The sequence below is a fragment of the Podarcis tiliguerta genome, assembly GCF_965153285.1.
Source record: "Podarcis tiliguerta genome assembly, chromosome: 14".
NCBI classification, from domain to species: domain Eukaryota; kingdom Metazoa; phylum Chordata; class Lepidosauria; order Squamata; family Lacertidae; genus Podarcis; species Podarcis tiliguerta.
In genome coordinates, this window is record NC_139547.1 from 612,829 (window position 1) to 634,289 (window position 21,461).

Sequence of the window (21,461 nt, forward strand, 5' to 3'; positions counted from 1 at the left end):
TTAAGCTTTTAGCTGGTGAATTTCTGTTGTATGTCCTAGCTCCCTAAGCCAAGAAAGCATTTAGTTCCCATTCCAGAGGGATGGGGTGAGAGAGTTGCCCTCTTGGTTAAGAGTCCTCACACCACATAGAATGGTCCTGTTTTATTTGAAGCAATAATTCAGTTTTACAGCAAACAGGTTCAGAGAACAGCCCATTAAGCTGAAACTATAGCTGTTTTATGTAAATAGTGTTCTGAAAATTATTTCTACATTAGGGATTTTTAGAGAAACTGGAAGTGCTTATTCAACCAAGTTGCAGTATACTCAAGTCTTGCTACAGAGGGATTTTTTTGGTGTGGGTTTTTTTTTTGCATGAACGCTTAAATATATAGTTACAAAAATGATACTCAGCATTTCTGTGCTGAACATGACAAGTGGCTTCAAAAGCCAATTTTTGAATCTGTCACTAGCAGTCCAGTTACACCTCCAGTTCAAGATGTCTGACACTGCACACCAGTTCTAGGACCTTCGTCATCCTCCTCATAGGCTTCCCCATGATTACGGAAAGCTCGCTCTCTTGGATCAAATTCAACAAGATCAACTTGATCCATGTCTTCTGAAATCATTACTTCTTCTCTTGGAGGAAGCAGAGCTTCTAACAAGGGTAGCTGTTCCTTGGAAAGCCACTGATGCTCTGGGAATGCAACCTATAATAAAAAGGCAGCATTAATGTAACTAGTGTGGAGCTAGGCTCACATCCTGCATTTGGAACAGCAGCTCCTTGAACACAAGCAAATACCTTAAGGCTGATTTTGTTAGCTACCATCAGGAATTATTGCCACTGTCTTGCATAGATGGCAGGGTAGGCAATCTGGTGTGTGGAGGGGTCAGACAAAATCCAGCACTCACTCTCTCGTTTTTCCCCTCAGCTGCTTTCTACCAAGATGACACACAGCTTGGCTTTCTCAAGATAGCTTACAATATAAAACAAGCCAGCAATCCCAAAATAAGAACAGATTAAGTGGCAGAGCTAGGTGAAAACTTTGCTAAAAAGCTATTCAAAGGATCCCAGATGCCATTAAAACAAGAAAACAGGGTGATGCTCATTTGACACTGAACAATGAGTAGTTTTTAGATAACATTGCTGGAGAGGGAATTCCTTTTTGCACCTCCCTACCTCACCTGGAACAACACATTTTGGCACATCCCTCCCATTTTTACAAATCTTCTACTGCTTCATGTGCACAAACCCTGAAGCAGGAAGCAGTAAGGGACAGTTGAGGTGCCTCATGAGCTTGCAGTTCAGTGTGTTTCAAGAACGCTTTGCTGCTTGTGTGGCACCTACAGGGCACAGCCCATGTTGCTGACTTTACAACTGCCCATTCAGTTGGAAATGCACTTCATCCAGCTTGTAGGCAGATAGATTCAAACAACTGTTTAAAAGCAACTAACTTACTTACCAAGAACTGAATTATTAGGGAACCTTTTTCCAATGGTGACTTGTAAATTGGCATTCCCTCATTTATGATGCATTTGACATCTCCATGCTTTATCACTTCACCTGTTTGAATAGCGATTACACACAGTTAAGTTCATTAGCTTTCTGAAACCCCTTTTTCCTTGCAGAGAGGTTCCCAACAGCAAAATGATACATGAAACCCTACTGGATCAGACAAGGGTCTCTATCTCGGTGGTGAGGAACCTGAGGCCCACTGGCCTAATTAGGTAGAATCATAGAATCATAGAGTTGTAAGAGACCACAAGGGCCATCGAGTCCAACCCCCTGCCAAGCAGGAAACACCATCAGAGCACTCCTGACATGGTTGTCAAGCCTCTGCTTAAAGACCTCCAAAGAAGGAGACTTCACCACACTCCTTGGCAGCAAATTCCACTGTCGAACAGCTCTTACTGTCAGGAAGTTCTTCCTAATGTTTAGGTGGAATCTTCTTTCTTGTAGTTTGGATCCATTGCTCCGTGTCCGCTTCTCTGGAGCAGCAGAAAACAACCTTTCTCCCTCCTCTATGTGACATCCTTTTATATATTTGAACATGGCTATCATATCACCCCTTAGCCTCCTCTTCTCCAGGCTAAACATGCCCAGCTCCCTTAGCCGTTCCTCATAAGGCATCGTTTCCAGGCCTTTGACCATTTTGGTTGCCCTCCTCTGGACACGTTCCAGTTTGTCAGTGTCCTCCTTGAACTGTGGTGCCCAGAACTGGACACAGTACTCCAGGTGAGGTCTGACCAGAGCAGAATACAGTGGCACTATTACTTCCCTTGATCTAGATGCTATACTCCTATTGATGCAGCCCAGAATTGCATTGGCTTTTTTAGCTGCCGCGTCACACTGTTGGCTCATGTCAAGTTTGTGGTCAACCAAGACTCCTAGATCCTTTTCACATGTACTGCTCTCAAGCCAGGTGTCACCTATCTTGTATTTGTGCCTCTCATTTTTTATTTTATTTTTTTGCCCAAGGTAGGTTCTGTCTCAGCTCAAAGTGTGTTGCAGGCTTTGAGCCTTTCAAAGCTCTGTAGGGAATAACGTTTTGAAAAGGGCTTCTGACAATCTGGACAAAACAAAAAAAAACGGGCAAGATGTCATTGTGACATCAGGTACCTGAGAGGTGATTGACTCTGCTCTCCTGTCCAACTTTGCTCAAGATGGGTGGGTAGGGGAGATAATTTGGCCCTTTGGGCTAAAAAGCTCAGCGTGGTTCAGCATTCTACTTCCACACAGCCAATCAGATATTTGGAAAGATCAAAAGTAGAAAATGAAGTATATTTATACAATATATGCAAGAACACTGTAAACATCTGAAAATGTTTGTAGGTTTGAGTTAAATTATTTTGTAATGCTAATATTTGGAGCTGGTTTACAATAAATAAGGTAAGTTTTAATAAGATAGAAAGAAGGTAAATAGGTGGTTATAGAAATGCAAAGATGTTAAGTGAATATGAAAGCCAGAGAGTGGGATGGGGGGGGGGGGGAGTCGAAGCTCAGTTTGAGAAATGTTTTTGGTGATGAGATTATTTAATGGATTGTGATCATGGTAAAATGTAAACTTAATAAAAATTATTTTAAAAAACCACAAAAAAGCAAAAGCAGAACATGAGGAGCTATAGCCCTTTCCCACTGTTGTTCCCTGCAATGGGTTCTGATAGACAATCCCTTTTAAAGCCATCTAAGTTTGTGGGCATTACATCTCATGGAAACCAGCTCGTCTTTTTATCCATCCTCTGTCTCCAATCATCAGCTCCAGTGGATGATCTAAACTGGTTTGCAGCAGAAACTCATTAAAATCAGTATCTTAATGGAAACATGCAAGCTGCTAATTAAATAGCATTTGCTAAGCATTTTTTTCTTTTAACAAGGTAGATGCAACACCTACCTGCTTTGGAAGTTATTACAAGGACTCTGTCATCCAAGGTATCAATTGTCTTTTTGAAGCCACACAAGGCTTCCGTGAGCTGAATTTTCATTTTCATAATTAAGTCGTTGCCTCTTCTCTGAAACACTGGGTGGTCTTTCTGATCTAGCACAATGATGACATCTCCAGGCTCCAAATCAGGTTCCTGGTCACCTTCTCCGTGAAATACTATTTTCTGACCATCTTTCATACCTATGAAGCAACACATACACACACATAAAAGAAATCACATTCAGAAGATTTGTCAAAACAGTGCCAGCAACCTGATTAATGGATATCCTGTAACCTCTAGCCTATGGCAAGTTAGGAATACTTCCAAAAGTTCCAAATTATGTGGCCTTATTTCCAAAGTAAAACTGATGCATTAGGAATGCTTTTTAAGTTTCTGACCAAGGGTTTCAAGAGCCTTGTCCTTTTGCTTCTTTTCCCTTATAACAAATCATACGTATTGATAAAAACCACTACAATCCTAGCACAATCACAATGCAATGTTAAGTATGATTGCATGAAGACTGCTTACTCTGCAGTGTGTTTATAAATGTGTGTGAGGAAGAGGGTGTGCTGCAAATTAACTCTAAAATGCAGCCTACTATATACACTGGGATTAATTATCCTAGTTAAGTTGTAACTTAAGCAACAAAGCACAGCAAAGCTTCAAAATGTGGAGGAACAGGGAAAATCCATCCATCGCTTAGTGCCATGCTACTCTACTACTGCCTTCTGAAACAACTGAAACATACTGTATAGGATCAAAATTCCAAAACTGACAATTTTGAAAGTATCTCTAATATTTGAAACAAAATTTCCTTCCAGTAGGCACCTTAGAGACCAACTAAGTTTGTCATTGGTATGAGCTTTTGTGTTCATGCACACTTCAGCTATCTTCAGATACACGAAAGTTCATACCAATGACAAACTTAGTTGTTCTCTAAGGTGCTACTGAAGGATTTTTGCTTGTTTGTTTAAACTACGGCAGACCAACACGGCTACCTACCTGTATCTAATATTTGAGATACTGTTTATGACTTATTTTAATCTGCTGTGGGTTCCCTACGGGGCAAACAGCAAGATAAAAATTATTGCATGCCTATGTGTTTGCCTTCCTTTCATCACTATGTGATTACTTGAGCAATGAAATTCCAGTCCTCAAAGATCACTAGGATACCTTAGTGCCTTGTGGCAGTGAAGCCTTGCCATGAATGTCGTGCTTGAAAAAGGAAGCAATGGGCATGTGCAGGAGGGCCAGGCTTTGGGTATGAGCAAAGAGAGATTCCCTCGTGAGCTGCCAATTTGGGTAGCTAGCTGCCTGGGAAGGTTGGGTGTGATGAAATCCTTACCTTTGTCAATGTGTATTTCTATTATTTTTTTCTCTCTAACCACCTTGTTGCCATTGCAGGTGGTGCATCTGTCTTTGGGATTTATTCGTTCCCCTTGGCCTTTACAGTCTGAACAAACAGTCTGGATTTGCTGCACCATTCCAGGTGCGATCTGCTGAACAAGCACCTGAACTCCTCTTCCTTTGCATGTAGGACACTTTTCCACAGCACCTTTCTTTCCACCGAGGCCTTGGAAGGAAATACATAAGCACACACACAGTAACTCCTAAAGTTCCCTCATGGCAGACAGCAACTCACCAAGCTCTCATTACCAGTCTCAACATCCGTGTATAGCTCTTGTACCAAGCAAACAGGGCTTTGACTACATCTTATTTACGAATTCAGTGCCAAACATCTCTGAGCTCTGCGTCTCCCTGGGTCTGGCATAATTATTCAAAATAATGAACAAGTCTAGGCATTTTTATGTACAGTTTGGACAACAGCAAGGAAACTATTTGATTAAGTCCGCAAACATTGCTAGGCTGCTCAACAGTTTCCAGTGCACTCTTTGAACAGAACAATCTGTTCACTTCTCATGACTTTTCATAAGACTGCCAAATATTTGACAATAGCCTTGAGAAGTGGAGATCAGTTGGAATCCCATCAGTTCACAATTTATGTGATATACACTTATCAATCCACAACTGACCTGTATCATCGACCAGAGATGAACACCTTTTTAAAAAGGATCATGGCCACTTTTACTATGGACTCATTTTTTTTTATAGCAATCATTCTTGTTTTGTCATTAAAAAGAATGTTTGCTGTTAAGAAAATTAGCCGTTTGCCTGTTTCAGAGGCAAATACGTCTGAACAGAAAGTTTCCCGTTTCACCCCTTTGTGGATTGAGATTTTGGATCTTAAGTTCCCTTGGGGAGTGAATTTAACTTGGCAGCTTGTAGAAGAATACAAGCTTCCTAATTAGGTAAAGTATATTTTTCTCCATTCCCATCCTCAGAAGTTTGTCCCAAAAGTGATTTCTAGAGACAGAGTCAAATGCTCCTTTAAGGTCAAGAAAAGGGAAATTCTAGAAAATACCACTTGTAGAAAGACTATGCCTCTGTGCACAAACAGAATCCGCTGCACATAATCGGTTGGCTGTTAGTAGGGAGTGGTATTCACATGGATTTAATGTAGCCTTCTTTATGTTTACTCAGGATGGGGATAAGATGGAGATAGTAGCCAGGTTTCTGCACCATGCAATGAGGACTCATGAATGCTTATACAGTGGTACCTTGGGTTAAATACGCTTCAGGTTACAGACTCCACTAACCCAGAAATAGTACCTCAGGTTAAGAACTTTGCTTCAGGATGAGAACAGAAATTGTGCTCTGGTGGCGCAGCGGTAGCAGGAGGCCCCATTAGCTAAAGTGGTGCTTCAGGTTAAGAACAGTTTCTGGTTAAGAACAGACCTCCGGAACAAATTAAGTACCGTATTTTTTGCTCTATAGGACACACCCGACCATAGGATGCACCTTGTTTTAGAGGGGGGAGAACAAGAAAAAAAAATCTCCCGCTCTCTGCCCAGCGCCCCTCCAGCGAAGCGGCAGGAGGCGCTGCGCAGAGAGGAGAATTTCCCCTTGTTTTCCCCCTCTAAAACAAGGTGTCATTCAAGGTGCATTCAGCCACCTTCAGGCGGCTACCTTGGAAGCCTGGAGAGCAAGAGGGGTCGGGGTGCACCGACCCCTCTCGCTCTGCAGGCTTCAGGTTGCTTTCGACCTGCTCTTTGGGGCTGGCGGGGGGAAGCCCACCGCCAGCCCCAAAGAGCAGGTTGGGGAGCAGCGGAAAGGCGCGCAGCCTTCCCGTTGCTCCGTGATCTTCTCGGGGCTGCCGAGGAAGCCCAGGGCTATGGCTTCTTTAGCCCTGCGCATCCTCTCCCGGCTGGTGAGGTGGTGCGCGGCTATGGCAATACCCCCCTCCTGAGGAAAAGCCCGCAAGAGCCGCGCGGAGCTTATGTGCGGCTTTTGGGGGCTTTTCCTGCCTGCCTCCCCCCTGCATTCACTCCATAGGACGCACACACATTTCCCCTTCATTTTTAGAGGGGGGAAAGTGTCCTATAGAGCGAAAAATTCGGTACTTAACCCGAGGGACCACTGTACAATGTTAACTCAAGTGTTAGATGCAGGTTTCTGATGAGTGATTTTATTGTACTGAACCATACTGGAATCTTGTGTAAATGTCAATAAAGGTTTGTGAATTTGAAAGAACGTAATGGCACATTCTTGATTTTAGATTTAAGAATGGTTTGGTGAGCACCGCAAGTACTTCCTGAGTAATCACACCCACAAAATGATTCTGTGTCTGACTTTAATGTATTCAAGGCAGCTGGTGCCTTCAAATATCCCTGCATGTAATGTTCAGCATTTTCACTTGAGGTTACAGGAATGGCCTTTAGAACGCTTTTTGGGCACAGTCCAACTTCTATATTCAAGTTCACTGAGTCATTACCTTTGCACTTATCACAAATTACATTCTTCTGAAGCGCCAGCTTTCTTGTGGCTCCATTGTACAAGTCTTCAAGGGATATACTCAACTGATGGACAACGTTCTTTCCTTAATGAAAATGAAGGTCAGATGCTTAACACAAGATCCCCATTTCCAATGTTCATTTTAAGCTTTTTATCCTACCTCCCTGCAATTCTAACAATCCTCCAGAATGGAATGTGTACCTTTTACTAAGAGGAAACTGCTTCTGGAACACAACAGCTCTGTTTCTGCAATACGGCTTAGCTTTTCAGAATTTTGTAAAGTTAGCTTCCTATATAGCTATTTTTTTTAAACTTATCTGTAATGCCACACATGGACAAAACCAAGATGAAATTCCCCTCATCTGGCTTTATCATATAGCATCCTAGGCAAAGAAGGCCATGGCAGTTCCTCCCTCTCAAAGGCAATTTTCTTGAAAAAACAGCCAGGGCTGCCAGCAACCATGGCAAGATATAATTTAAAAAATTGTACTTGGGAAGGTTGAGCAGAGGCTATTGACCAGAATAAAGTTGGTCATTTGGACAACTTACCTCTATCCACTTCCTTGTTTAGACACTACTGGGCAGTGCTGAAAAATGTATCCCTAAACCAACCAGTTTTCAAATGCATTGTATTAATAGTTATAGCCCTCAAATTCTAAACACTATTCTAAGTGCAGAACAAACCCTCCCCCCCCAAAAAAAAAACCCCAAGGGGAAACTCTCAAAATTAGTATGTTTCCTGGATATGAAACCAAAGAACTGATTAAACTATCCTGGTTTGAATTTTGCATTTTTTTTGTTCAACCCCACCCCCCAAATTATTTGGTTCTGAGGTCTATCACCTGAATCTAAGCATTTCCAAAGATAACCTCAGTTACAGTGCTTCAGATAAACCACACTGCCATTTCTGCAGTAAAAGATATTGTTGCCATATTCCCAGAATGGAAAAAACAGGTGCAACAGGGCCAACAAAAGTCAATCATTAATAATAGTAGCTTTGCCTTACAGTAAGGCCAAGAGAGCTGCCTGATGAATGAAACCTTCAGTTGCAGTTCCCATTGGTAACTACAGTGGAACCTTGGTTCTCCAATGCCTAGGTACTCAAACATTTCAGCTCCCAAACGCCGACAGCCCGGAAGTAAGTGTTCTGGTTTTTGAACTCTTTTTCGGAAGCCGAACATCAGATGCGGCTGTCAGCTATTGTTTTCAGGGCACCCACGCCAATCAGAAGCAAAGCCTTGGTTTTCGAATGTTTCGGAAGTTGAACAGACTTCCGGAATGGATTACATTCGAGAACCAAGGTACCAGTGTAAGTATTTTACGCTTTGGACACAATACTACAGTAGCATTCTACATTTTGGTCTCACACACTAGAATTTAACTGATGCAGTATTTAAAACACACATGCATACCTCTTCTTTCTCTATTCATTCTGCCTCCACCACCAAAGAACATGTCAAAGATGTCCATGGGTGAAGAGAAATTGCCGCCACTTAGGCCTCCTTCTTTAATAGCTTGCTCCCCACCCTGGTCATAGAGGTCTCTTTTCTTTGGGTCTGACAGAACTTCATAAGCCTGGGATATGAGTTTAAACTAAGAAGAGAAAGAGACCCTCTAAATAGCTGGCTAGCAGACAACAATAGTTAAGTTTCATACAAGTGATTAAGAAAACTCCTGAACATCCATCAAGAGACTATTCAGTAAATATATACCCAGCAAAAGCAGTCGTCCACCTATTTTAGAGTATTTTCCCCCCTGCAGTGGTTAATATAAGAAAAAGCCAGGCCAAAATAAATGCTGTAAAGGAAATTATATCAATATAATATATCGATCAGCATAAGAAATGTTCACAGTATGCCACGGAAAATAAAACAGATATACAGCATTACTCACTGAGGAAAATGCTCTATTGCCTGCAAGACTTCCCATTCCTGGGTTCAGATGGAACCCAAGAAATTACTAGCAAAATGCCAATCATTTTGATGGATAAAATGTAATCTATATTGCAAGGATCTCCGGAATACAGTGTGTGTGTGTGTGTGTGGATACTCTGTATGGACACCCACTGTAGTCCTGTGCATAGAGTACCTGTTTTAGGACTGTTGTTTAGTCGTTTAGTTGTGCCCGACTCTTTGTGACCCCATGGACCAGAGCACTCCTGTCTTCATTTTAGGACTACTAAGTGTCAAATGTTGGTCATTCCCACTACAATAACTAAGCACAGTGGTTTACTTCCTTCTGCAAAAGACCAGCCACTTGCTTTCATGAACTAAAAAATAAAACATGTGCCTCCTAGCTGGTGTCTCAACTGGCCCACCTGCAGTTGCCTCCCTAAGACCCCCACTTCACCCTCTCCAACCGAAGTCCATACCCGCTCGCCCTCGCTGGGATTCTTGTCCGGATGAAACTTCAGGGCTAACTTGCGGTAGGCCCGCTTGATCTCATCCGAGGTGGCACTTGGCTTCACCCCCAGCGTATCATAGTAGCCCGTTTCCTTCACCATGGCAGCAGCCTGAGAGGATGAAAGAAAAAGAAGGAATGAAGACAGCACTCAGGTTTTTCTTCATCAAATTTCCCTCATTTTGCTAAAGAATTTCCCATCCTGGAATGCAGGTTGTCATCAAATATGTTTGAAGGCACTAAGAAAGCTTTGTATATGGTAAAAACCAGAACTGGATACTGCCAATTAATCAAATGTTCCCTTTTTAAGCTGGGGTTTAAGACAGAAGAACTTGTAAAAATACAAATGGCAAGAACCATTTTAGAAGAGGTATGCTCTTTCCTTACACACAAGGTAATGCTTCATTATTTTCTACATACATTTCATTGTCTAAACACAAAACATGCTTTCTTCAGAACTACTGTATTATGTAAATGTATACTTTAACAAGTTAATCCAAAATGAACGCAATTGAATGAACACATTAAACAAGCACAAAAATTGTCCCAGACAGTCCTTACTTTCTTCAATTATCAGAACAGATATCCTCTGGTACAACAGGATTCACCCTTCCACTCCTCCTCCCTGCAGCCCCCCCAAACTCTGCTTAGGATGGTAGGAGAACCTCTGCAGCAGGTTTGAGGATGGTGGGGGAACAGAGAAGGGGAAGTCCACTGACAGGGTTATTGGCTGTTGATATGCGACTATGCATTTTGCATGCGGTTTTCAGTCACGTTAAAAATATTTCGGCATCTTCATCTAATGCATTATTTCATTTCATCTACTTGAGGGAACTGGAAATTTTTTCTTCAAACATTGATAAGAGAACATAATAGCAACACAGCACAGATTTTTAAAGTTTTGTTTATAGGTTAAATAACTATGGAAAAACAAATTCCCATCAACTTAGAGCAGAAAAAATCCAACAGAAGGCCCACACCACTAGACACAGAAACTACCTAAATATGACAAAATCAGTTTGCTGCTCTCCTTTTTTTTCTAAGACACTGAGGCCTTTAGCTCAATGACAGAGCACTTGTTTTTGCCTGCAGAGTCCTTAATTCTCCAACCCTGGGCATCTCCAGCTGGTGTTATGGAAAGACTGCCGTCTGAAACCCTGGAAAACTGATGCCAGTCAATGTGCTGCCCTAGATGGACCCATGGGCTGACTTGCTGCAAGGCAGCTTCTTCAGATCAGGTCTCAGCCTGGAGTTTTCTAGAAGGCCTTAGATGAGACACTTGGCTTCAGCCACTTCACTCAACCTGCAAATGGGGACGACAATGCTGGCCTCGCTTGCACAGAGAACTGCAAGGCCGTAAGCTAAAATAAATTATGACATGGTAACAAAAATGAAGCACTCTTGAACATTAGAAATGGGCCACGGTTGTTCTCCATCTCCTAGAGATGGGAGATAAAAACGGAAGGTCTCCAGTTTGACTATCCCTATAGCCACCAGTTCGTTCTTCCTCAGTCCCCATTTGTCACATTAGTGCTGACCTACCTCGCTGGGTTGTCAAATATATATATATCTCTGATGTAAATGCAAGGCGATACCAAGACCGCTCCAGGTGTCCTCTTTTAACCCCAGTGCCGCCACACGAGGTTAACAGCGTGGACCCCCCACCTCACAGGGTTTGCCTTAACTACTACAAGGCAACTTATAGAAAACCCTCGGGACACTCAAAAACACAACGGAAACACTATGTTCCCCCAACATTTCCAAAATGCATATTAGAAATTATCGTATTGTACCAATAACAAGCTCTACTTGAAGCAATTCTTGTTTCTTCATTCATCTCTATTTTTATAATACTCTTCCCCACGAAAAACAGTGTTTGCGCCTATTGGCCTCCACAACGCAAACAAATGCCTTGCTTAAGCCGTTTCCCTTCCCCCTCTCCGTTTCCAGCACAGAGCGACGCCTGAGGAGGCCGGGGCAAGAGGCCCCGCCGACCCCTTCGCGGCAGCCCCGGCGCCAGGGGAGCCAGAGCAGGGCACCGCCGAGGGCGTGGAAGGGCCCCCAGGGATCATCCAGCCCACCCCCGGTCCCACGGCTGCGCCTGCAGCTCTGAAGGCGGCGGCGAGTCCTTCCTCGGGAGCCGCGTCGGCCTCGGCCGCCCTCCGCCCCCATCTTCATCCCGCGCCCTCACCTCAGCCTCGCCGGCGCTTCTCCCGCGTCTCCCGCGCGCGCTCCGACCCGGCGAGCGACGCCTCGACCGAGAGCCTTTTATAGGCGCCGCCGCCGCGAACTTTCTGGAACGAAGCCGCCGCGACGTCACGACTAAAGCCTCGACAAACCTAGCGGGACCAATCGGCGAGCGCCGGGAGGGCGGAGGCTCCGCCCCCTCCTTTCCGCGCCCATTCAGAGGGGAGACGAGGAGGGAAAGGGCGCCTCGGCCGCGCGGGGTTGCTAAGCGACGGCCGCCGCAATCGGGCCGGCGCTGTGCGCGAGGAGGGCGGAGCATGAGGCCCCGCCCCTTGCCTTATAGGGCAGCCGGCGGCCGAGCGCCTCCCGGATTCTGCCGCTTTCTGGTTGCTTCGCGAGAGTCTCCGCCCAGGAGGAGGGCGGCAGCGCTGCTCTAGGGAGTTCCTGCTTTGCACAGCTGCCTTGCGATGCGTCCTTCTCTTTGCGCCTCCCCCCGCGGGGTCCCTTCCGATCCCACCAAGCCGTGATTCCTCTCGGAGGAGCTGAAGCCCCGGGGCCTCCCGCGTGGGACTGGCTGGAGCGGGAACCTGCTCCGGCGGGGCGCGCCCGGCTGGCCCCCGGGGCTCCGGGCGGGAGACTGCCCCGCTTATTTCTTACCATTTATTTATGAAATGTATTAGTCTCCTGTTATGGCCCTAGGCTCACGTGGTTGACCTGCAACCTCTGGCAGGTGTCAATCACCTGGTGTCATAATTACATCAGAAGATGTAATCGTCCCACTCGCTTGCTAAAGCGTCACCCCACCCCCACCCCCCTACTGCAGGAGGTGAGGACAGGTGCCCCACCTAGGCCCGAAGTCACCCCCCCTCAAATCAGGCCTCAAGATTTTTTCCAAAATTACTTTCTCAGTAGTTAGAAGCATTTCGCTCTGCTGTAACAAAGGTAGCTGAATAGAACAATGCCTTTTTGCTTCTCAGGCTAGCTGACCTTGCCAAAAAGTACATTCAACTTGCAACTTTTCTTTCCGGGAACTGTGCCAATAGAGCAAGAGCAAAGAAACATATCTTGGACACGCTGAACGCAAGGCTTCTCGTCCCCTTTTCCTGGGAAGGGCGCCAAGAGTCCAAAAGAGACAAGACAGGAGCTTTCTGTTCATGCTCAGGAAACTCAACATGGGGCAGCACTCCGGAGGAGGGAACTGAAGGGGAATATATGCTCTGTGCAAATGGCTGTGAACTCATGCTTGCTTTGTGAATCTATCACACTTGCTCCTTCTACCAGCCCGGATGGTAGAAATAAAGCTTTTTCTCTGAAACTTCCTTGAGTGTCTGTTGACTCCCATTTCCCCGTCCCGGGCGCAAAGCTCTTCTCACCCGAGGCTAAAAAGGATCTGGAAAGCCAGGCCAAAAAAATTGCTGGTTGGTTTATTTTAATGCATTTATCTTGCCCCTTTTTTCTCCATGGTCCTCCCCTCCTCATTTAATCCCCACAACAACCCTGTGAGGTAGGCTAGGCTGAGAAGCAGCCCAAGGTCACCCATAGCTGGGGGGGGGGGGTTCTCCCAGGTCCTCACCTGACACTCTCACCACCCCACATAGGTCAGATATAGAATTGCATGGATAACAAGGGGTGGATAAAACCAAATTCCAATCCCCACTCAGCTGTGATACTTGCTCGGAGAGCTTGGGTCACTCTCTGCCTCTCAGCTTAGTCTGCCTCACAGCCCTGTGGTTGTGAAGATAAAATTGGGAAGGGAGTACCATGTAGGCCACCTTGGAGAAAGGGTCAGATACAAACATAATAAATAAGCAAATTAAAACAAAATTCGAGATGAGAGTCAACTCCATTGAGCTCCATGAGATGCAATTCCAAGCAAACATTCATATTTTAAAATGTATTAAACATTTGTTCTCTATTGGATATATTGATATATCCAATATTTTGTTGGATATCTCAACAAGAGATATCCAAGGAAGCTGACCATTGAAAATAAATAAATAGGTAAAACAGTTAAAAAACAAACAAACACCCCCCCTCCCGCAGTTACTTAGGAGTACGTCTTGTGAAGTTAAGCAAGGCTTATGACTGAGTAAGCCTGAAAAGGGTTGATTAATGATCTGCCCTTTACCTGAAGGTTCCAGAGTGGAAATATATACACTTCAGAATAATAAAACTAAAAATATCCATGATACAAAATAAAGGTTTCCTTGAAAGCATCAGTGGCCAAAACTACAAATCAGCAATACACATCACCCCCCCCTTCTTTTGCAATGCAATTATAGATGTGTTTAATCAGAAGCAAGCCCCATTGAGAAAGGACTGCAGCCTTACAATGCAATCCTACCCATGCCTACTCAGAAGTAATTCCCATCAGGTTTGATGGACAAGTGAGAGCATAGGACTGCAGTTTAAAGCTGGACCCCCTTGCACACAGAAGGCTTTTTTGAGCATTGTTCTGGGCATCTTCCCAGTTTTCAGGGCTGAGTGAGGACTGTCACTTCTGAGCCACCTCAAGAAGGCAATGGGGCAAGAAGGTCACTGCCCTGAACAGAAGGGGTCAGATCAGTGGACGAAAACCAATGGAAAGGTTTTGTGCATGCAGCACCAAATGCATGTAAATCCAAAGCTCATGACACACAATTGGGAAACAAATTGCATTGTTAGGACGAGCCTTCATCAACTTGGTGCCCTCCAGATGTTTTGGGACAACAGCTGGAGCTGATGGCTGATTAAGCCATCTACAGCCTTTAAGATGTGTTTGCAGGGAGGGGAATTGCTTTTTTGTTATGATTTAATCGCAGTGCCTGGAGACAATCGGTCAGGCTGCGCATCCACAGCAGGGACTAGAGGAGGAATGAGCGCTGGGAGGAGTGCAGAGAGAAGAAGAAGTGCCAAGGTGCATCTGCAGCAGCCTTCCTCTTCCCCAGCTGCAACAAAACCTGTCTCCTCCTCTATAGCCACAGCAGGCACTGTAACTCTCCATTGGTTTGACTTTAGCTCTGAAAATGCAGTCCTCCATTGTCTCCCGAGACAGATGGATGCCAACAACAGTTTTTAATTTTTGTTTTATGTTGTAATCTGCCCCGTGATCTTTGGATGGGCAGTATATGAATTTAATAGTTAAAATAAATGGGGGTTGTACTCAAAATATCTGCAGGGCGTTAGTGGTGTGTTGAGGGGGGAGGCTGACTGAATGTTATGTGTGCAAATCCTTCAGAAATGTTGGGATGTCTCCAAAGTCAGTCGTACTCCGAGCAGACCCCTTGAAATCAATGAACATGACTAATTTCAAAATTGCCACTGTAGGCTCCTTTGGGAAGAATGTAAACTAAATAAAAATTATTCAGGTACATTGATTTCAATGGGTCTACTCTGAGTAACACTTTGCCGGATACAACCTACTGGGGTACATTGTTCTGCTAGTGGAAGCCAGCACAAGGACTGCTGGTGGTGCAACTCTCCTGCCCCCTTCCCATGTGTCCCATGTGTCTTCCCCAGGCCTGCTCTGGGGGGTCAAGAGAGCCCCCAAAACAGTGCATGGGAGGGAGTAGGAGAGGGGAGATGGTTCTGTTTAGTCCAAAGAAATGCTTGCAGTGATGAAGCCATCTCAGAGCCACATTGCATTCCTGCCATTACATCCGCACACGGCTCTCCAGTGGTGAGCTTGGAGATAGGATCCATGTGCCCGGGTGACAGGCAGCCTGATGAGGTCCGTTCAAACTGGCCCAGTAAGCAGAGAGCAAGAATGCACAGATCTGAAATTTAGGAAAGGCTTCCACGAGGGAGTGAAATGCAATTCATATCAAACATCTAGAGAGCTTTGTGCTAGAATGACCTGGCAGTTTAGAAGTAGTTTTCTGAAAGTGTGCTGACATGTTATAAAATAGTATCATAGAATCATAGAGTTGGAAGAGACCACAAGGGCCATCGAGTCCAACCCCCTGCCAAGCAGGAAACACCATCAGAGCACTCCTGACATATGGTTGTCAAGCCTCTGCTTAAAGACCTCCAAAGAAGGAGACTCCACCACACTCCTTGGCAGCAAATTCCACTGTCGAACAGCTCTTACTGTCAGGAAGTTCTTCCTAATGTTTAGGTGGAATCTTCTTTCTTGTAGTTATCTTGGATAACTTTGATTTAAAGGAAGGAATATGCATGGAATATAAGGAGGTTGTCTTACTGCATTTCCATCAGCTTGTTTGTCCTCGGTTGCTTGTCCATCCACTTGCTGCTTCTCTGCAGAATTGGCACTGGATGCCTTGTCCTCTGCTGGCTGCCCATTAGCCTTCTTCTCCTCTGAGGGCTGCCCGTTGGGTTTTTTGTCCTCTTTAGGCTCCATTTCAGGTTCCTTTGTTTAGATATGCTGAAGTAGATTGGGAAAAACATTCAGAAATGATGAGATATGAAAGTACCTATTCCCCAAATGCAAATTGCAAGTGTGTCCCCCTTGCCCATGATCCATTTTGGGAACACAGTACACATAAACCTTTAAAAAAAACACTTTAAAAACCCATCCTCCACATCAGGGTCCCAATCTGGATCAGCACCACTATTCCTGCTGACAATTTGTGGAAACAAAAACAACAACCTTGCACTTCAGGACACAGATTCATAGCTAACATAACACATACTTGGATCTTCGCTGTCAAATAAGTGCACAGTTCTTTGCAATCTTAAAGCAAAATTATGCATGTTTCCTCTGTGTTTCCCATGGAGGTCAGTTGCACATACCCTTGGGGTAGTGGGTGTAGGATTTCAGGCCTAAAGTCAAGCCTGTTTTCTCAGAAGTAAGTCCCATTCAATTCAATGGGACTAACTCCCAGGAAAGCATGCACAGGGTTGCATTCCTCCCTCTGCATTCCTTTTTCTTTGTCTTTTAATATATGTAGAGTGCATAGAAAAAATAAGGTGCTTTAGGAGTGTTAAATAATATTAATATACACACTTATATGGGATCAAGTCCTATCATGTGTTCCTAAATTCTTCTCTGGCTTGGATTCAAATCTGCGCCCAGGAAGAATTGTCAGCTGATTCATCTTTCATTCATCATACTGCACTGATAGCACAAAAAGGCACCTGAGTAATGTAGCTTTCCTAAGATGTACTTCCAAAAGAAGACTGGACTCAAAAATACACCAAACTTCTTTTGGGACGAGGGGGATTTCTGAGCTACTCCAACCTAGACTGAAGGGAAAGTGAGTTGCCCACCACTAGTGCTTGCACTGAGCATCATTTACCATCATTTTGTCGAGTTGGAAGAGACTCCAAGGGTCATCTAGTCCAACCCCCTTCAATTCAGGAATCTCAGCTAAGGCATTCATGACAGGTGGCCATCCAACCTCTGGTTGAAAACCTGCAAGGAAGGAGAGTCCACCACCTTCCATGGGAGTCTGTTCCACTGTCGGACAGCTCTTATAATCAGACTGTTTAGTTGGAATCTCCTTTATTGTAATCTGAATCTATTAGTTCAGATCCCACCCTCTGGAGCAGCAGAAAATGAGTTTGCTCCATCTTCCATCAGCCCTTCAGATATTTGAAGATGGCTTTCATATCCTCTTCTCCAGGCTAAACCTACCCAACTCCTTCAACTGCTTCTCATCAGGCTTGGCTTCCAGACCCTTTTATCACCTTAGTCACCCTCCTTTGCACACTTTCCAGCTTGAACACTGACTGAGCATTGACTTGTAATCTGAAATGTCCTTTAAAATGTCCAGTTTTTAAGTATAGGGACTGAATCAGGGGTGCCAACCTGAATAAAATATTGGGGGGGGGCAGGTAAGCCCCACCCCGCATAATCAATCACATGACATGGCACACCCACACCATATGAATGACAATGCCCATGAACTTTGGGGGGCTGAAGGGACCTCAGTGCTAGGAGGTGGCTCCTATGGACTGAATTATTATTATTATAACAATCATGAGCTGTAATCTTTTGTTGAAGAGGTGCCCAGGATAGGACATACCTGTATTTACGTACGAATTCATCTAACAAATGTGATGCTTGAAGACATCTTGTCCAAATGTGCAGATGGGAGATTCAGCTGTGGCAGGTGTAAACAACGGAAGATCTGCTTGAGAAAAACAAAAACAACAGAGAGCTTAGAAACATCCCGTCCTTTCAGATACCACTGAACAATACCACCAGCAGCCTTTCCTCTGGCCAACTGTCAAATGGAATGAATGGAATGTTTCCCCCCTTTGACCTTTATGGTCGCTTAGGAACACAGTTGCTCCTGATTTGCTGCTTCCTTTACCCTCTAAAAATATGTGTGTTTGTGTGTGTGTACATGGACTTTTTAAAAGAGTGAGGTCTGTTTTATGTGTTTAAAATATTTCCATACTGCCTTGTCTAGTGACTTAATGCAGAACAAATTACTCTGCCACAGCAAACGTGTCCCCCCCCAAAAAAAGTCTATGTAGCAAAGCCACAATTTATTAAAACAACTTCAATAGTAAAAATGCCCGTGCAAGTGATGAGAGAGAGAGTGATTTGGGGGGAGATGGAGATGCAAATTTGGGCCACAGAAATTTGAACTGGCCCAAGACACTTGGACACCTGAGGCAAACCACGAAATGATGCCCTCTCCCCACCAGGGAAGAAGGGGTGAGTTATGATCTACAGCGGGAACAGGGAGTGGGGTCGGGAATAAAAATCTATGTTGGGAACAACAGTGGGAAGAGACCAGCAGCACCTCAATTTGACCTCCAGCAAGCGCATTGCAGCTGTTGCTGCCACAGCAGCAGTGGTGATGCATTGCTTGGAGGTCAGATCTGCTGCCCCTGTGGATCCTGCCACCTGCGGTGGTTGCCTCCCCTTGCCTCATGAGTGGGCCAGCATGGGTGTGAAGTCCCTATGGAACACCGGACAAGGCCACTGCAATGGTTTGAGACCCTGGCTGGGTTGGCTCCAGATCATTTCAGGTCCCCACTCTCATGTGCTGGATTGGGCCCCAAATCAGATTGAGGGGGGCACACACCATTCTAATACAGACTTGGAATAGAATCCTAAACACCCTTATCTGGGAGTAAATCCCAGTGAGCCTTGTGGGGCTTGCTTCCAAGAAGACATGCACAGAATTAAAGCCTTGGAGCAGGAACGGGTTTCTCCGTCCTCCACCAGTCGCGGACTGTGGGCCGGGGGTGGGGAGGGTTGGCATTATTAATCCGGGAAGATTGTCCTTTCAGGGCTCTACCATCGCCATCGATCCCCGGCATTGAATGTGTTGGCCTAGTGTGGGGCTCCGAGGTGAGCTTGGCTGTCTGGCTGGTGTACCGGCCACCTAGCGCACCAGCAGCCACCCTGTCAGGCCTATTGGAGGCGGTGGCCGGCTGGGCCTTGGAGTTCCCTAACCTATTGGTATTGGGGGACTTCAACATCCATGCTGATGCCACTCCCTCCTCACAGGCTCTGGACCTGGTGTCTTCCATGGCGACACTAGGGCTCTCCCAGTTTGTTTCGGGCCCCACACATCAAGCAGGCCACACGCTGGATTTGATCTTTGGCGTAGGTATAGATGTGATCATGTCTCCTTCGATGAAGGTACCATGGTCTGATCACTACGCTCTGAAAGCCAGGATTGACTTTCCACCCCCACCCTGCTTAGGTGGCGAGCCGATTTGGGCTCGCCCGCAGAGGCTGATGGACCCTGATAGATTCCGCCAAGCCTTGCGGGGCCTTGCTCCCCCTGGCGACTCATTGACTGAGCTTGTTGAGGGCTGGAATATCCAGCTCCTGGCAGCCATCGATGAGATCGCACCTAAGCGCCCTCTGCGACCCCGCAGAAACCGGGCTCCCTGGTTTACCGAGGAGCTCCGGAAAATGAAACGGGACCTCAGACGGCTAGAGCGAGTATGGCGGGGTGTCCGTGACGGAGCCTCAAGAACATCTTATAGGGCTTTTATGAAAACCTACGAGATGGCGGTGAAGGCTGCTAAGAAGTCTTACTTCTCGGCCTCCATTGCATCCGCTAGCTCTCGCCCGGCGCAATTATTTAGTATAATCAGGTCTTTAACGTCCCTTGAGGGACAGCCAAATTTAAATAACAATTTGACACACAGCTGTGAGGCATTTGCGAGCTTTTTTGCGGAGAAGGTCTTGTTGCTCCGCCATGACCTCCCTGCCAATTTGGATACAATAAAGGAACTGGAGGCCCCTCGACTGTCCTCAGGTCCAGTATTGGACCACTTCAACCGGATATCCCCAGCCGATGTGGACAGACTCCTCCGAGCTGGAAAGCCCACCACCTGTCCTCTCGACCCGTGCCCGTCTTGGCTGATTAGAGCGTGTCCAGACGAGGTGCGGGCCCTCCTGGGGGATATCATCAATTTGTCTCTTGGCACGGGGATATTCCCAGGGGAATTGAAGGAGGCAGTGGTGCGCCCGCTCTTAAAGAAAACATCATTAGATCCTTTAGATCTATCCAATTACTGCCCAGTTTCGAATCTTCCGTTCCTGGGTAAGGTGATTGAGAGAGCGGTCGCTGAACAGCTTGGTGGGTTTCTGGATGAAACATCGGCTCTCGATCCATTCCAGTCCGGCTCCCGTGCTGGTCATGGGACCAAGACGGCTCTGGTTGCCCTAACAGATGATCTTCGTAGACAGCTGGATCGAGGTGGGTCGGGGCTGCAGATTCTTCTAGATCTGTCAGCAGCTTTCGACATGGTCGATCACGAACCTTTGGACCACCGCCTTGCCGACGTGGGGGTCCAGGGCACAGTCCTTCAATGGCTGTGCTCGTTTCTCTCTGGTCGGGGACAGAGGGTGGCGCTTGGGGGGGAATTGTCATCGCGCCACTCCTTGGTGTGTGGAGTACCTCAGGGTGCGATACTCTCCCCGATGCTTTTCAACATCTTTATGCGCCCCCTCGCCCAGCTTGTCCGGAGTTTTGGGCTGGGTTGCCATCAGTATGCTGATGACACCCAACTCTATCTGTTGATGGATGGCCATCCTGACTCCGCCCCAGACACACTGGTTTGGAAGCTGTGGCTGGATGGTTACATGGGAGCCGGTTGAAGCTAAATCCTTCGAAGACAGAGGTCCTGTGGCTGGGACGGGATGATATGGGATTGGGGAGGCAACTCCCATCTCTTACGGGGGCGCAATTAGTGCCAGCACCGTCCGTTAAGAGTTTGGGTGTAATCTTCGACACCTCCCTTTCCATGGAGGCGCAGATTGCAGCTACAACAAAGGCGGCATTTTTCCATCTCCGCCAAGCTAAGCAGTTGGCTCCTTACCTCTCTCGCCCTGACCTAGCCACTGTGATCCACGCGACGGTCACCTCCAGACTGGATTATTGTAACTCGCTCTACGTGGGGCTGCCCTTGAGACTGACCCAGAAACTCCAGCGGGTGCAGAATGCTGCAGCGAGATTCCTTACGGGGTCTTCGCTGCGAGATCACATTCACCCGGTGCTATACCAGCTGCACTGGCTCCCGGTGGAGTACAGGATCAGGTTTAAGGTGCTGGTTTTAACCTTTAAAGCCCTATATGGCCTAGGACCCTCGTACCTACGGGACCGCCTCTCCTGGTATGCCCCACAGAGGAACTTACGGTCTGCAAATAAAAACATCTTTAAGGTTCCAGGCCACAGAGAAGTTAGGCTGGCCTCAACTAGAGCCAG

At 46.0% G+C, this 21,461-nt stretch overlaps 1 protein-coding gene across 2 annotated transcripts; it reads right to left on the reverse strand.

The window, feature by feature from the left end:
- Positions 1-128: 128 nt before the first annotated feature.
- Positions 129-18,007, reverse strand: DNAJA4 (DnaJ heat shock protein family (Hsp40) member A4). Of its 2 annotated transcripts, XM_083412808.1 has the most exons (9): positions 17,805-18,007; positions 16,019-16,201; positions 9,623-9,763; positions 8,664-8,844; positions 7,232-7,336; positions 4,745-4,972; positions 3,369-3,599; positions 1,440-1,540; positions 129-686 (listed from the first exon to the last, which is right to left on the reverse strand). In XM_083412808.1, the coding sequence occupies exons 2-9, from the start codon at positions 16,175-16,177 to the stop codon at positions 471-473; spliced, it is 1,362 nt and encodes a 453-aa protein (XP_083268934.1). In that variant the 5' UTR covers positions 16,178-16,201; positions 17,805-18,007; the 3' UTR covers positions 129-470. The 2 variants fall into 2 exon arrangements, with proteins under 2 accessions (XP_083268934.1, XP_083268933.1); XM_083412807.1 differs by lacking the exons at positions 16,019-16,201; positions 17,805-18,007 and adding an exon at positions 11,843-12,103.
- Positions 18,008-21,461: the final 3,454 nt, after the last annotated feature.